The sequence below is a fragment of the Tupaia chinensis genome, unplaced genomic scaffold (assembly GCF_000334495.1).
Source record: "Tupaia chinensis unplaced genomic scaffold, TupChi_1.0 Scaffold000075_1, whole genome shotgun sequence".
Classification (NCBI taxonomy): Eukaryota; Metazoa; Chordata; class Mammalia; order Scandentia; family Tupaiidae; genus Tupaia; species Tupaia belangeri.
The window spans coordinates 1,270,637-1,287,824 of NW_006159535.1; the positions used below are offsets into that span (position 1 = coordinate 1,270,637).

At 37.2% G+C, this 17,188-nt stretch overlaps 1 protein-coding gene across 1 annotated transcript in view; it reads left to right on the forward strand.

Annotated features, from left to right (window-relative positions):
* Window positions 1-17,188, forward strand: part of SYNE2 (spectrin repeat containing nuclear envelope protein 2) — a 339,863-nt gene that overhangs the window by 115,452 nt on the left and 207,223 nt on the right. Inside the window, exons 32-44 of the mRNA XM_006142397.3 lie at window positions 991-1,149; window positions 1,797-1,958; window positions 4,489-4,590; window positions 5,614-5,814; window positions 6,151-6,322; window positions 6,809-6,921; window positions 8,321-8,523; window positions 9,241-9,360; window positions 9,459-9,750; window positions 10,933-11,084; window positions 12,157-12,466; window positions 13,613-13,777; window positions 15,002-15,340. Coding sequence (XP_006142459.1) covers window positions 991-1,149; window positions 1,797-1,958; window positions 4,489-4,590; window positions 5,614-5,814; window positions 6,151-6,322; window positions 6,809-6,921; window positions 8,321-8,523; window positions 9,241-9,360; window positions 9,459-9,750; window positions 10,933-11,084; window positions 12,157-12,466; window positions 13,613-13,777; window positions 15,002-15,340 — 2,490 coding nt within the window. The remainder of the gene's footprint in view (window positions 1-990; window positions 1,150-1,796; window positions 1,959-4,488; window positions 4,591-5,613; window positions 5,815-6,150; window positions 6,323-6,808; window positions 6,922-8,320; window positions 8,524-9,240; window positions 9,361-9,458; window positions 9,751-10,932; window positions 11,085-12,156; window positions 12,467-13,612; window positions 13,778-15,001; window positions 15,341-17,188) is intronic.

A 17,188-nucleotide genomic window follows, 5' to 3' on the forward strand; every position in this document is an offset into this window, starting at 1 on the left:
TGTTTTCCTAGATTCTTGAAAGGGTAGCTTAGATTATTGATTTGAGACCATTCCTCTTCTCTTTTAAAAAAATTTTACCAGAAAGTATGTACTCTTACCAGAGGCAGAATCAGAGGAAAGGGAGAAAACATGCCCCCAGTGGGGCTTGGTCACACCACAGTCCCATTCTCCATCCTGTTGGGGTAGTGGACATGCACACACAAATGCCATGTATGTTTTTCAAGCCACTGGGTCTAGGATTCGAACTGTGTATTTGGCCAGTATGTGATCCTGTTTTTGAAACACTAAGCTATGGGACAAGCCTGACAATTTTTCTTGTTTCTTACATATGTATTTAGTGTTATCAGTTTCTTTTCAGTAATACTTTGTGTTTCATACATCTTGATATTTTATTTTCTTTTTCATTCTGTTTGATATATTTCAGAATTCTCTAGACACTTCACTTTTGACCCATATTTAGAAGTATGTTGTTTCATTTCTAAATGATTGGAGATTATCCTTTTGATAAAGTAGCAATTTCACCTTCCATGTTAAAAATAATGGAGTTAGAATCATAGAAGATTAAATTAGAAGTCATATTAAAGATGTTTTAGAGTTCTGATTATTTTATTCAGATGAGCACCTAGGTTTCTTGACATTAAAAAGATGTTTCCTCTTAGAAGGATGTAGAACTGTCTTTTTTTTTTTTTTTGGTAGAATCTTAATTCACATGGACAAAAAAATATGATTTTAGACCATTATAATTATTTCATCATGCATAGTAAGAGTAAATTGGAATGTAGGATTATCATTAAACCTGTGATTAGGACTCTAAAAACTTTTCATTGAAAAAGTGGGACAAAAAAAGCCCACTTTAAGAAAGAACAAAATAATAAGGAATTATTCTTTATTATGATGTTGCTTTTAAGCTGAATAGTCAATAATAGAACTGTAATTTTTAATTTTGTCTATGTCAATATATCAAAAACATCTTTCATATCTTTTTTGCAGATTGAAATTGTTAAAGAAGAATTTAGTGAACACTTAGAAGTTGTAGACAAGATAAACCAGATCTGCAAAAATCTACAATTTCATCTAAATAAAATGAAAACCTTTGAAGAGCCCCCTTTTGAAAAAGAGGCTAATATTATTGTGGATAGGTGGCTTGATGTACGTCATAATTTAGTTTACTGCAAATTGTATTTTATAACAATTAAGTTGCTTAATGTTGTGTGTATTGTTTATTTTTATCTAATTACAAAATTCAATGTAAAATGTTCGAATAATATAAAATTTATAACTTAGGAGTTAATTTCATCCCCTGAGTTAGATACTAATAATAATTGGATTTGTAATATTGCAGGGATAAAAATGCATACTTAACTTATTTAAACTAATTAATGTATTATCTATTCGTGAAAAATGTTGAAGCTTAACTATATACTTAGCACATTGTCACTTGCATAGTTGTAATATTGTTATAAATTTTAGGATAAGAATTTACCTTCATTATATTTTCATCTGGGATTTTTTAAGACACCCTTTTTAAACATATGTGGTTTAGAAATTAGACTATTACTTTCAATTACATATAAGTTTCAGCAGATCAGCTAAGGTTTTTTTTTTTTTTTTTTTGAAGGGGAAAATATAAATCTACATGACATGTTAAAGCATATCTTTTGTTGACGAGTAAAGGAAATTCTTTAGCTAGTAATGGTAAATAAAAATTTTGTTCTTATACAATGCGTTACTGAAATGGTGATTTTCATACTTTCCCCTACTTCATGTGCTGTTTATATATTTTTAAATTATGGTAGATCAATGAGAAGGCAGAAGACTACTATGAAAATCTTGGTCGAGCTCTAGCTTTATGGGACAAACTTTTTCACTCAAAAAGTGCTATTGAAGAGTGGACTGAAAAATCTATTCAGAAAATAGAATTACATCAGCTTTCTGCAGAGGACAGAGAAAGGCTGAAGGTAATTTAATAGAGATCAAATGTATATATTTCTTTATATGCAAAGGACATCTTAATACTGATTTTCTTTCTTGATGTCATGAAAAAATCACAAAGAAATCCTTTGTTTCATTATCCCTTGAGAGGGATCTGAATTCTGTCATTTTCCTTGTGACATTTGGGAAATGGCTAGCAGATATTGTTCATGTGAGGCTCACAAACATTGAAGGGGTTCATGGATAAAATGACCTCAAATGGGAAAAGATTGCATATTCATTTGCATGAATGTCTATCTAAAATGTAGCATTTGATTCAATTATGAATCTAGTCAACAAACTTAATAGGGTGGATATTTATATGTGACTTTGTTATTAAGAAAATCAAAGCCATTTATGAATCATTTATTCAGTTGTAACTATTACCCTTGTCACTACTTTTTTTTTTTTTTTGGAGAGGTTTTTGCTATAGGGCACGTGCGCTCATCAGACAGAGACAGAAAGTGAGAAATCACCCCCCAGGGGGGATGGCCATGCTGCAATCTCTTCTCCTCCGTTCTTCTCTTGGGATCTTGGGCACACACGCACACGCACCCGGCGTGAGTTTAAGCCACCGGGTCCGGGACTCGAACTGCGGTTGACTACGTGGGAGTCCAGCGACATAGCCATTACGCTAACTGCTGGTCCCCCTTGTCACTACTTTGACAAAAAGTACGGGGTTTGGTAGGTTCACTGTTAACTCTTGTTCTTTAAAGTATTGCTAGATAAATGTAGTAATATATATTCCATGTTATGTAATACTTTGATAACTGTAACCCGATGTAATTGTTTTCTTATATAATCCTAAATAATTTGTTTTATTTTAAAAATATTGTTATACAAAGGAATACAAAGGCTTCATCAAATTATCAAAGGGTTTCATAGTATTAAAAAATTTAAGAACTACTATCAGAAGCCCCAACAAAATATATAATTATTCCCAGGCAATTAGCTTAGAAACTAGGGGATGGCAGACTTTTTTTTTTTTAAGAGATTTTTGCTATATTTTTTGTCTCTGGAGACACACACACACACACACACACACACAGAGAGAGAGAGAGAGAGAGAGAGAAAGAGAGAAAGAGAAAGAGAGAAAGAGAGAAAGAGAGAGAGCAAGAAATCACCCCCAGAGGGGATGGCCACACTGCATTCCCTTCTCCTGCATTCTCCTATTGGGATTTGGACATACAGGCACAAGTGCCTAGCGTTGAGTTTCAAGCCACCAGGTCCCAGACTGGAATCATGGTTGACCTTGCGGAAGTCCAGCCATGTAACCATTATGTCACCTGCTGGTTCTGGCCAACTTTTTATTTTTAAAGGACCATGAAGTAAATATTTTAGGGTTTTGGATTTTTCTGTCCCCATGACTGCTACTTAACCCTGCTGTGGTAGCATGAAAACAGGGGCAGATAATACTTAAATGCGTGAAAGTAGCTGGGTCCCAATATAACTTTATTTACAACAACAGGCTGTCAGCTCTCAGGCTGTGGTTTGTTAACTTTTGATCTAGACCCCAATATGGACAAATAATTTGTTTTATTTTAAAAATGTTATACAAAGGAATACAAAGGCTTCACCAAATTAATTGTTTAATTAATTCATTGCTTGAATTAAACACTGCCTCAAAGAGATTAGAAAAAAATACAAGGGTGAGTATGCCATCCTTATAGAGTTTTTAAAAAGCAACTTTTTAAAACAGTAATTTCAGGTACTGTCATTTGGGAAGAATCAAAACGATCTCTTAAGTCTAGAAAGAACACTTTCCAGCGACTAGCAGATGGCAAAATGGCTACGTTGCTGGACTCTCGTGTAGTTGACCATGGTTTGAGTCCCGGACCTGGTGCCTTAAACTCACACCGGGCACGTGTGCGTGCGTGCCCAAGATCCAAAGAGGAGAATGAAAGAGAAGGGATTGTGTTGTGGCCATCCCCTCTGGGGGGTGGTGGTGGTGGTGGTGATTTCTTGCTTTCTGTCTCTCTCTTTCTGGCGAGTGCACGTGTTCTATACCAAAAATGTCTCCTCCCACCCCTTCCCCCCCAAAAAAACCCAAAAACCAAAAAGAAAGAACACTTTCCAATAGTTTGTTGCTTACATAGTATTAGTTTCTACCGTGGAAAGTCAGCTTTTCACTAGGTCAGAAAACAGTGAAGCTTTGGCTGTTTTTTTGTGGTTTGGTGTAATGCAGAAATGCTGAAGTTGGTAGTGTGTGTGTGTATTTGTTTATAACCTGTATGTACCTATCTATGAAAAGTACTGCCTTTAGGCAGGCCAAGCACCTCAGGGCACAGGCCTTGCCCCTTCCTCTCTTGCCTAATAGCTAGAAAGCATCCCTCAGTGGTAGCCTTTGCTTGATCCCTGAAGGCAGTTGAATTTGTAACTTCGGACTCTTAAAAAAAGAAAACGAAGTGCCTCAGAAAAATACAAGGGTGCTCCGTTTCTATATCAACAATAGTAATTATGTGTACCAGAAAGTAAGGTATGGAATAAAAAGATATTCTTTAAAATTTTATGTTTTAGGAAGACTTACAAATCTATGAACAAAAGTCTTCAGAATTTTCCAGAAGAGTGGCCGAAATACAGTTTCTGCTTCAAAGCAATGAAATACCTCTTGAACTGCAGGTAACAGAATTTTTACTGTAAAAATCCTAGTTTATGATTCTCTATATCCTCTAAAATAATGGCCACAAACAGTATATTCCATCTTCAAACTAAAATAGAATTAAGATAATTTTTTATTCAATTCCTATGGTAGGTCTAACCAAGATTTTAATAATCGGTATGATTACATTTAATTGGTACGGTTAATTTTTTCCCACTTCTAGCATGAACAGTATTATGTTTTTGCACTCTTGTTCTCACTTCACTTCTTTTACAGATTTTTTGTGTGAATGGGGAAGCATTGCCAGTGCTTCCTTGTAAAAACAGTGGTTTACTATGAGTGTCTTGGGTAGAGGAAGAATATGACTCAAGTGGTCCTTGGCTTATTAATTGCTAGATGGAGAAATAGGAAGATTGCCCCAAGTATGATTTTTCTGTTGTGTAAAGAGATCTGTTTTAGGTTTATTTAGATCAAGACACAGAGCTTGAAAACCAGCTCTGAAGTCAGACTTTGAATGAGGCCATGCCGCCTACTGGCTTGGTGATCTTGGGCAGGTTACTTAACCTGTATTTTATTGGGTCATGATGTATTTTTCTATGCAAAAGTGCATCATGATTTTTCCAGCGACCAACTGTATTTGATGTGTGTGCTTATTACCCAGTATGTGTATACAAAAAATTTGAATATTTGTGTACAGACCAAATATTCAATTATTGATGGCTATTTTTTCTTTATGTTTTAATCTCATCCGTATGTTTTTCTGTATATTTTATCTCATGAAACCCATGAGATAGCACTTCATGACATGTTAGATAAAACTTGCTTTAGGGGAAAGGATTCAAATTAGTCTCCTAGGAAAAAGCACATCATAGTCAGTGCTATTCTTTATTCCCTTAAAGGCAATAGTCAAATTAGGTCAGCGACATAGAACAATGAAAAATAAATTTCACACTGAAATGAAGCTGTCTCCTCTCCAGTGGAGCTGTCTGGAAATCTGGTTAAATAATGTCTGTTACAGTGTGTCTTATGTCTCATGATTTCAGGTCATGGAGTCCTCTATTTTGAACAAGATGGAACACATGAAAATGTATTTAACAGGAGAATCCACTTGCCATGCCCTCGGCGGCAGCACAGCTGAGCTGAGGGAAGATCTCGACCAAGCCAAGACTCAGATTGGGATGACTGAGTCCCTCTTAAAAGCCCTGTCTCCTTCCGACAGCTTGGAGATCTTCACTAAACTAGAGGTGCTGCCCAGTGGCTTGTCTTCTGTGGTTCTGACTTATTTTTACACATATTTCTGATAGTCTTGACCTCTTGAGTTTAATAAATAGAGAAAAAAAATCTAGGACAAAAGCCTCAAAAAAAGTTTGTGTATGTTTAGCATTTTCACTTTTGAATCGCTTTGTGGACAGTAATGATCTGATATTAATTTACACTGTATTGTGCATTTGCTAGCAAAGAGAAAGGGAACTCACTCAATAGAAAACTATCTAGATTTTTACAAAATAATTGAGATCTAATATGCTTTGTGTAAGCTGAACCCACGTTAAGACTTAATGGATGTTTGTTTGTATATTTAGGAGATACAACAGCAAATTCTGCAACAGAAGCACAGTATGATATTACTTGAGAATCAAATAGGTTGTCTGACTCCTGAACTCTCTGAACTGAAAAAGCAATATGAAAGTGTCAGTGATTTATTTAATACCAAAAAGAGTGTCTTGCAAGATCACTTTTCTAAGTTACTGAATGGTGAGTGCAATGTTTCTTTTCTTTATTTCTGGAAGTATGAATAGTGCTGTGAACATAGCGCTAGTCTAAGCCTGACTGAGTGATGGTTTGGACAGCTTAAGGAAATGATACTCAGACAAGTCATTTGGGGGGAAGCACTCAGTGATCCATGACTGACGTAAATAACATTTATATCTTTCCGTTCCAGATCTTTATTTCATGAAGGTAAGTCACCGGAGTTCTTGTGTTTGACCTGCTCAATGCAATCAGTTAGCCTGCGGACATGCCTATGAGCAGGCTGCCTCTGCAAGTGGCTTGGGGTGTCCTGTATGCTTGGACAAAAGGCTTGATGTAGAAAATACACCCCATTCTAGGCTGAAGTGGGTTTCAGAGCTTAATTCCACTTTACAAAATGACTCGTATGCATGGCATGGGAAGCAAGTTTCAAAATCCCCCACTTTAATGAAAGTCCTCCTTTAATGAATAGTGCTTTCTTTTCCCCTGCAGATCAATGTAAGAACTTTAATGACTGGTTCAGCAACATTAATATGAACCTTAAGGAGTGTTTTGAATCATCAGAAACAAAAAAGAGTGTGGAACAAAAGCTACAGAAACTTTCTGTAAGACACTTATATGTATGCATATATATAAATTTTAATAAAAATTTATCAAACTAGAAGATTAGATGCATAGACATGTACTTCTATAGATAGGATAATAATTATTTTGACTTGTTAACTTTTTTATATAAAAGATAATATTTGCATTTAACACGGCTTTCCCTAAATATCTTTAAACTACGTATGTACCAGGTAAGTGTGCAGTGACACAATCAGGCTCTACTTACACATTTACTTTAAGATGTGGTTTCATGGGACCAGCAGTTGGTGTAATGGCTATGTCACTGGATTCCCACGTAGTCTACTGCGGTTCAAGTTCTGGACCCAGTGGCTTAAACTCATGTTGGGCACATGCGCATACATGTCCAAGATCCCTAGAAGAGAAGGGATTGAGGTGTGGCCAGCTCTGGGGCGGGGGCGGGGGAGTGATGTCTTGCTTTCTGTCTCTCTGTGTCCCTCTGTCTTTCTGTCAAGTGCACGCACCCTATAGCAAAAACCTCTTAAAAAAAAAAGATATGGTTTCATTTAATGTTCACTGGTGAATTCAGCTGTGTTAAAATCATATTTGATGAAGAGAAGGACTTTACCTAATTTGGATTTTAAAATCCTCTTACTTTCCTACAAGAGGTCTCTTGACATTTTATATATTTTTCTAGTCACATTTCTTTTAAAACTTGCACCTGAACTTTAACACTGTTGGTCAGAAGGTAGCCTGAAATAAAAGAGCGCATGGGGGCATTTAAAGATGCCTACGGCACTGTAAACCTCGATCACTTCAGGGTAGATTATTGAGTGCTTCGATGTTTTGGTGATGAGTCATATTCTCAAGCTGTCCATGTCACTAAATGTTCTGTTTTATTCCTTCTTTCATGGTACTACTTTTTATTGATAAATCAACTTTCTTCTCCGTTTTAGTTCAAAGTCTCTCTCTTCTTTTCTTTTTTTTTCTTTAATTTTGTCCACTACATGGGCTTCAGCAATTAATGTCCAGACCTTGAAAGACTGAAGTGAAAAACATTGAAATGAAATTTTGATTTGTGCAAATTTAGAGAATAGTCAATTTAGTCTTACCTGTTGATTTCCAAAAAATAGCAAGGTATTTAAGAGGAGGTGAGTAGAGCCAAGATAGAAAAACGTAACTTTTCTGCTCTTGCTTCTACCGGTCTTTATAGTGCATTGCATTATTTTGCTTGACATAATCCCCAGGAAGTCAGAAGCAAATGCATATTCACATACGCTAGAACTGCTATACATCATCTTGTCATTGGAGTTAGACACATGTCATAGCCTTCTGATCTAGGAAGTCAAGAAACTGGTGTGTGTGGAAAGCATCCTAAAGTTGGTGATAGAGACCATATACAGACTTGCAGTAGATAATTGACTTTTTGTCTTTCTTAAGGATTTCTTGACCCTTGAAGGAAGAAGCAGTAAAATACAGCAGGTGGACACAGTACTGAGTCATGTGAAGAAACATCTGCCTAAAGCCCGTGTTAAAGAGCTTAATAGTTGGCTCGTGAGTCAAGAATTTGAATTGGAAAACATGGAGTCTGTATGCCAGGTACGAGCAAAGGAGCTTGATGACCACCTGCAGCAACTGCTGAGGTAAGATATAAAGGCAATATCCAAATAAAGTTCCCCCCATTTTTTTGGAGAAATTTTTGCTCTAGGGCACATATGCTTGCTAAAGAGACAGAGACAGAGAGACAGTAATTAGAAATCACCCCCCATGGGGGATGGCCATGTTTCAATCCCTTCTCCTCCATTCTCCTCTTGGGATCTTGGGTATGCATGCACATGTCCAGTGTGAGTTTTAAGCTGCTGGGTCCAGGACTTGAACCATAGTCAACTGTGTGGGAGTCCAGCAACATAACCATTATGCCATCTGGTGGTCCCTCTAAATACAGTTCCTAACAATACCTTTATTGGTACTTTGCTTCAGTAAACAGAGCACTGAGATATATATAGTACATACAATTTCACAAATGAAAGACATACTTTGAAATCCAGGTTTGGTGGTAGGAATATAAAAGTAGAAAGAATTCTTCAAATTACTTAATATAGCAAAAGTTCAGGGACTAGTCCAAAAGTGTTTTTGTTTGTTTCTTTTTCTGTGGCATATTGTTGTAATACTCTAGAATCCTAGTCCTAATAAAGGCTGTTGTTATTCAGGTCTTCATGTGTTACAAGTTAAGTTTTCTCTATAAATATAAGAAAATTGTCATCAGAAGCTGGTTGATTCACAAGGTTCATGCCGTCTTTCTCTTCAGTATAAATGTCTTTTGCTTATTTTATGTTCTGACACGTGGAATGTTCTTTTAGACTCCAAGATGAGCAAAGAAACCTGAGTAAGTGGTTGGCGAATCAAGAAGAGAAATGGAAAGGAGTGGAAGAGTCAGGAGAGAAAGCTGAGCTGTTCTGCCAAGCGTTAGCGAGAAAGAGGTAGAGCTGATCTTGTTTGAAACACATTACCTGGGAATATGATTTCTTCCATGATGTAGTGACTCCTGTAAACTTTCAATGATACTTGAAATTTGCAGGGAACAATTTGAATCTGTGGTCCAGTTGAACAACTCTTTGAAGGAACACGGGTTTACTGAAAAAGAAGAAGTAATAATGGAATCGGCACATTTGATTACTAGATACCAAACGCTATTGAGACAATTACATGAAATTGAGGAAGAAGACAAGTTACCAACCGCCGAGGACCAGAACTTTAATGATCTTGCCCAGGATGTCATTCATTGGATAAAAGAGATTAAAGAGTCCCTCATGGTTTTGAATTCATCTGAAGGCAAAATGCCACTTGAGGAAAGAATCCAAAAAATAAAGGTATAACTGTGAAAACTGATTTTTCAGAGGTCAGAGTGAACTTTAATTTTAAGATTTAGAGGAAAAAGGAAAATTTGTTTCTTGATGGAAAATAGGATTACTGTGGAACGGTTGAAGAAATTTAGATCAGTGAGCTTACAAAAGAGAAGGGTTGTGATAGGTTTAAAATAATTTAATTGTATATGAAAGAGAGAATTTATACCTTCTTTTTGAAAGGACAATGCCTGGGTACTGTTCATCTTTCCTGAGTGCAGAAGAATTGAAATAAAGACCGTAGATGAGAGGTAGAGTTTGCTAGCACATAAAGAGAATATGGCAGTGTAGCAAGGGCGTCATTTTACCCTGTTAGGAATGAAAAGGAATCCTTCATTGTGGACATACATGGTTCATAAAAAATGATTAAATACCAAGTGGGTATGGGAGGCAAGGAGGTCTCAAGCTCCTTGAGCCCACTTTCGAAGGGGAGATTCACTAAACATTGCTAGTTAAAAATACAGAGGACAGAAGCTCATGTGCTTGAAGGAGTTCCAGGAGCATTGAAATCACACTAATTGAAGCATAGTTAGAGGAAGAAATGGTCAAGAATAAGGGTCCGTAAGGATTGGTAAAACAGTAATAATCAGAGTCATTTGGGATTAAACCCAAAAGCTTTCCCAGACATGGTGAATCTTGAGTAGTATTTCCAAGAAAGGAAGAACGCCATTGTCAGAGCGAAGGAGGGAAAAGAGAACAGGAAATGAGAATTACGTCATGGTAGAAGGGCAAGCATTGGCATGAAGGGAGTGCATTTTCCTGTGGGAAACGGTAGGGTTGTTCTTGGTTGTATAAAAACGTTTACTTCAGATTGTTATCCTAATTGTCCACCTAATAAAGTGAATGGGAAGGAGGACTTGTCAGGGTTTTTAAAATTACTATTATTTCCTTTTCATATTGTAAAGAAGTGATTGAAAATCAAGAGGAGAGCAATGCAGACAATTGAACCTCAGGAATGTTTACTGAGTACCAGCTCTGTAATGTGAAGGATAGCTTTGTCTTTGGGGCATAAATGAAAATGAAAGGGTTATTTTGAAATCTACTCTGCAGTTACAATCTCAGTAAAGCTTGCAAATAAAAAGAGAACCATATGTAATATCCCTGTGTAATACAAATGGAGCTATAAGGCCTTTTTTAAATTTAATTCAGGAAATCATTTTACTAAAGCCTGAAGGGGACGCCAAAATACAGACCATCATGAAGCAGGCTGAGAGCAGCGAGGCCCCGTTGGCGCATGAAGCCGTTGCTGACATCAGCAGCCAGTGGGACAACACACTCCAGTTAGCGCACACGTATCTCAGGTAAAGGACTTGGCTTCACCACAGCCATCATTTCCATTGCCCAGGAAGCCATCACAAGTGTGTTTTGTCTGCCTTCTGGGCTTGGATGTAATATCTAGGAGAGAGAACGGCAGTCATGTTAGGGCTTCCCCAAAGGAGTGGTTCTACAGATCAGCCGGAACAGCTCTGTCATAACTCTGGCAGTGTTTAGTGTAGCTGGTGCATTTACTGTGGGGTTCTTGGGAGCAAATTAACATCTACCATTCCACTTCCAGGACTTTGTTTCTGTACTAGCCCACTTCCCCTAGACAACCATGGTATCTGTGTGTATCACTATAGAATAAATCCTGCTTTTAAATATTTGTTTTAGAAGATTTTTAAAATGTATAAATATTTTATATACTTTTTTTTTAATGCCAGAGCGCATGTATGCATACCAGAGAGAGAGAGTGAGAGAGAGAGGAAAAAAATGCCCTTCATTGGGGTCTTGTCATGCTGTAGGTCTCCTTTCTTCTAGCCTCCTTTCTGTTAAGATCTTAGGCACACATACCCAGCATGACATTCAAGCGTGGTTGGCCAACCATGTGGGATCTAGCTCCCTCTATTCAGCATTTAACTACCACGCTACAGGGCTGGCCCTAAGTGTGTAATATTTCAGTAAGTATTGGCTAAATCCAGGGGGCATGTTTTTCTAGAGAAACTATCAGATCAAAACTAAATTTAAACTATAGAAAACAACTTAGTTACTTGGTTTATATATGAATGCTTATTTTACCTTTGTGGAAAAGTAAAATATAGGATAATATGTTTAAATATAACAAAAATGGTTAGAACTTGAGATCTAAATTGTTAAATATTCTCTAGATAAATTAGGTAACAAAAATCAACTATTTTTCAGTAACATTCAATTTCTGTCTGATTTCTTAGCTAAATCTACTGCTGTTCAGAATGTTACGATGCTAAGAATCTGTGGGAATAATGTATATTACTGTATTTTAGTGTTAACCATAGTGTATGTTGCATTATGATATGTGAAAGACCCCTCCATTTTGTTTAATGTCATTTCATTTATAAACTATTTTGGGAAATTTAGCCATCAAGAAATGCTTCTACTCGAAGGTGAGAAGTATTTGCAAAGTAAGGAGGATCTAAGATTAGTGCTCACAGAATTAAAGAAGAAACAAGAAGCAGGCTTTGCTCTGCAGCACGGACTGCAGGAGAAGAAGGCTCAGTTAAAAATTTATAAGAAATTCCTCCAGAAAGCACAAGATTTGACATCTTTGCTAAAGGAGTTAAAATCTCAAGGAAATTACCTGCTGGAGTGCACTAAAAATCCCAACTTCAGTGAAGAGCCTTGGTTGGAAATAAAGCATCTACACGAAAGTCTTCTTCAACAGCTACAGGTGAAGTGGTCAAAATAAAACTATTTGCTATAATTATGCACAGTTTGTGTATGGATCAATCTGTTGTTATTTTGGTAAACCAAAAGCTTTCAAAATTTATCATTTTCCATTGAAATTGCTAACTCAAAGATAGAGTAATGACTCCAGTTAGTTTTGCTAGAGGAATCCATTGTGTATTCCATGATGTTGGTACTACTTTTCTCTCATCAAAATTCCCCTGTTCAGGGGTAGGATTGATGAAGCTTTTTTTTTTAAAGGCATCTCTATGAAGGTAACAGTCTTAAAGTTATCTACCCATTTATCCATCTATTTATTATAATAGCTTATTCCAATTATCCTGTCTCTTCCTCATGTCAATGCCCCCCCCCTTTTTTAAAAAAATATATCTTTCCAAACAATCTGCAGTATAAGAGTTAAGAGGTAAAAAGTTAGCTTATCATGAGGGAGTATGTTAATAAAACTGTTCATAATTCTTTGTACCCTGAATGTCGGAGTCAACCTCAGACTTATCTGGATAAGAACTCTTGCTGCTGCAGCTTGCAGGAGTCGGACAGGGGTTCTGCTGTGCCTGTTTGGCTATCAGGTGTTTAGTTCAGCAGTTGTTGCTTACTGGATCAGGTACGATCCTCTTGTTTTCTTATCCTAGGAGGTGAATCTGCATATGATTTTGCTCTTGAGTTAGGATTACTTTTTCCTAACACTGAAGTTTGGAGCTTGCTTCTTAGAAAGGGAATCCGGGGTTAGGTTGATCTCAAGTAGTCTCATTTCCAAGCGTGGATACTGGGTACTTGGTTTGTTGTCAAAGATAATTAAGGGAGCTGCTTGATTATGGATGTCTGGATTTAATTATATAACTTATAGCCATTTTGTTTTTATAAACCTCTTCACGAATTATCCTTAGGAAGGAAACAAAGGCAAAGAAGCATGGGGCAAACAAATACATTGTTAATAAGAGTTATTTTGGGGGGGAAGGTAGAGATTTTGCACTGATATATTTCAAAACTTTAAATCTTTACTTTAGAATTCTGGATGGCTTAGAGCCATATTCCTGTTTCAAAATGTAAATGAATCATCGGATTATTTTCTAAGTGAAAAAATTCAGAGAGAAGTAAGTAACCTGTACTCTATTGATGGTTTTATTTTTAGGATTCTGTGCAAAAATTGGAAGGTCACGTTCAAGAACACCACTCATATCAGGTTTGCGTCACAGACCTGAATACCACATTGGACAATTTCGCCAAGGAATTTGTCAGCTTTTTTGATGATCCTGTGCATCAAATAGCAGTTGAGGAAAAATTGCAGAAACTACAGGTATTAAACGTTGTCCAGCTATGATAGACATTTTAAGAAGTTCATATTACAACTTGGCTAATAAGTGTCTTCTATCAGAAATTCAAGGGTTGTTCATATTTCTTAGATAATTAAATCCCTGACCAATCATGAAAAAATGGGGATGTTCTTTGGTGGCAAAGCCATTTATAATGGCAAAGCTATTTATAGCCCTCACTAGGTCCTCAGGCAATTCCAGTCATGATCAGCCTGGAGCTCCTGGATGTCTGTTTCGTAGATAGCAGAGAGATCCCATGGGCACCGCGTGGTCAAAGGGTGCATCTCACACAGCAAGACCTAGGGGGAAATGTTTCAGTTTAGTGTTCTGCATCCTGAGTGGATAGCTGTCTAATTTTTTCCTTACTAATTTTCATATTCATGGCCTAAATTAGATTTCTTCTCCCAATGTAGGGCTTCTAAGATAGCCATCTTGACTCTTATAAAACCCAGCCTTCTACAGTGAGAATTGTAACCCTTCACTTACAGCCTCAAAACACATTCTTCAGATTCTTTGCGCTCAGTTTAAATACTAGCTTTAAGTTCATGTGGTCACATTCTAATTCTTCATTCTTTTTAATACTTTTGATATAGTAGGCTCTTGTTATTTAGTACTTTATTGCATAAAAGTATAGTCAACAAATATTTATCTTCTAAGAATTGTACTGTGGGAACCAGCAGATGGCATAATGGCTACGTCACTGGACTACCATGTAGTTGGCCATGGTTCTAGTCCTGGACCGGGTGGCTTAAACTCATGCTGGGCGTGCGTGCGTGCGTGCCCAAGATCCTGAGAGGAGAATGGAGGAGAAGGGCTTGTGGTGTGGCCATCCCCCTGGGGGGTGATTTCTCGCTTTCTCTCTCTCTGTCTCCCTCTCTCTTTCTGGCAAGCACATGCGCCCTATAGCAAAAACAAAAACAAACAAACAAACAAACAAAACCCTCAAGAAAAAAAAGGAATTGTATTGTGATAACTTTCTATTACATGTTGCATACTTCTACTATCTTATAAAAGATGTTTGAAAATTTGATATGGGGTGCTATATTGGTTTAAATTTTGCCCAGAGTTTCCTCTATGTGATATGAGTTGATAGCTTCTTTATCTTTTCCACTAGTGAAGCATAATATTCTGTGATCTACAAAAGTCAAGGAACTCTTGTGGCAGTTGAATGGAGATATTTTTTGTAACCATCTTTTCTCCACTCATAGGAACTAGAGCATAGACTCAGTTTACAAGATGGCACATTAAAGAAGGTTTCAGCTTTAGCAAAATCCATCAAGCAAAATACATCTTCAACGGGACAGACGATTATTAAGGATGATATAAAATCGCTTAAGTGTAAACAAAAAGATTTGGAAAACAGACTTGAATCTGCTAAGCGGGAGACAGAACATTGTCTCAACAGCATTCTCAAATCAAAATGCTTAACAGAAAAAGAAAAGTTTCCTCGGCCAGGCAGAGAGAAGCAGGCCACTTCTGATGTACAGGAGTCTACTCAGGACCCAGCTGCAGCGGAAATGTTGGAGGCAGACTGGGGGATAAACGAGGTAAGTGCTGTGATTGCGCTCTCTAAGACACCGAGTCTGAGAATGGAGAGCTATTCGGCTATGAAAAGAGGGTCGTGAATCAAGCATTCTGATTCCATAATTAAATCCTCAATGTACTGGCTATTTATGAAGCCCACTTATAAAAAGAGCTCTTAGAAAACTGTCCAGGATTTCAGTGGTGAAATATTATTGTTCAGTCTGTTAAAATGTCAGTCATCAATTTAGGTTTATTATTCTCTCTGATATGTAATCAGATACAGTTTCTTGGGTCAAGAGCACAAAGGCAAATTAGAAAAGGCAAAAGAAAAGAAAAAATGTGCTTTACCCATTTTCTCAGGAAAAAAAATCCAAGAGCCCATGTTTTGGGGTATGGGGGAGGGAGTTGGTTTGATAATGAAATCAAAGACGTTGAAGGATTCTTTTGTTTCTTCCTCTTATGTTAACCCTGTACTGCAAATATAGTTCTAAATGTTGCCAGGTGATTTAGTATGAGAATAACAACATTCAGGCTTCTAATCTCCCCTGGGGAGGAAAAAAAATAGTTTTTGTCTTCCCTGTAAACATTCAAATGGGTACATTTTCTTGGGGCTCTTAAAGTGTCTTCTCATTGGCCATCGATTGAAATGAAAAAGCGTAGACAAAGAGCTACCCAATTAAACTATCTGAAAGAGTCTCTTATAGTCCAGCATCCAAGGTGAGACCATTCAGGTGTGAGTTCTCATCAGCTTTTCACCGAACACAAAATCAGCAAGAATGAATAGAACACACATTTTTATTGTCTTCATGGGACAGGAATGCATAGAACATGAAAGGAACCAGAGAGCGTTTTTTAGGAATGTATAAAACAAAACTCAATGCCAGAACATTTTATCTCTAATCATTGAAAAAGTCTTTTTAACAATTTTATTTTGGGGGCCAGCAGATGGTGTAATGCTTATATCGTTGGACTCCCACGTAGTCAGCTGCAGTTCTAGTCCCGGATTCAGCAGCTTGAAACTCACAGCGGGCACGTGTGCGTGCATGCCCAAGATCCCGAGAGGAAAATGGAGGAGAAGGGATTGTGGCATGGACAATTCTGAAGGGGGAGTGATTTCTTGCTTTCTGCCTTTCTAGCGAGTGCATGTGCCATGTAGAAAACAGCTCTCTTTTAAAAACATTCTTTTAATAATTTATTTTTAAAAACTTATTATTTTTTTTCCATGACAGAGGGAAAGGTAGAAGAAGAGCAGTGGACCCTTTATTGTGTTCTCTGGGTGCCTAGTCATGTAATTTCAGCATGGGTTTCAAATCTTCTCTACTCTTTCTGGCCCCACCCAGCCAAGTCCTGTTCCTCCCTTCTCCCTCCCCTCTCCTCCCTTCCCTCCCTCCCTCCCTCCCTCCCCCCCCCCCCTCTCTCTCTCTCTCTCTCTCTCTCTCTCTCTCTCAATTATTACTAAGTTTGCTGTAGGGCATGTGTGTTCATCAGCCTATCATTCTTAACAGATATCTTATCAATAATCACTAGATTAACAGGTCCTCAATTTCTTTGACTCCTCTGTAACCCACAAACTATTAATAATGGCAGAAGAAGACTAAAAATTCTTACCGTTTTTCTGGTTTTGAATTCATCTTCATATCTTTTCAGTAAAAAAATAGGCAATGAGTATTCACTCATAGACTTGGTGTCTGTTTTCATAGAGCTTCTGGTCTTGGAGGGGCAGACAGACATGCATTAATCAACTAATTAAATAACGAGAATCTAATTACAGAAACTAAAGGAAGGAACCCAGTTCCAGGATAGCTTTTTTTTTTTTTTTTTTTTTGGAGGGGGTTTTTTGTTTTTTTTTTTTTTTTTCACTATAGGGCCCG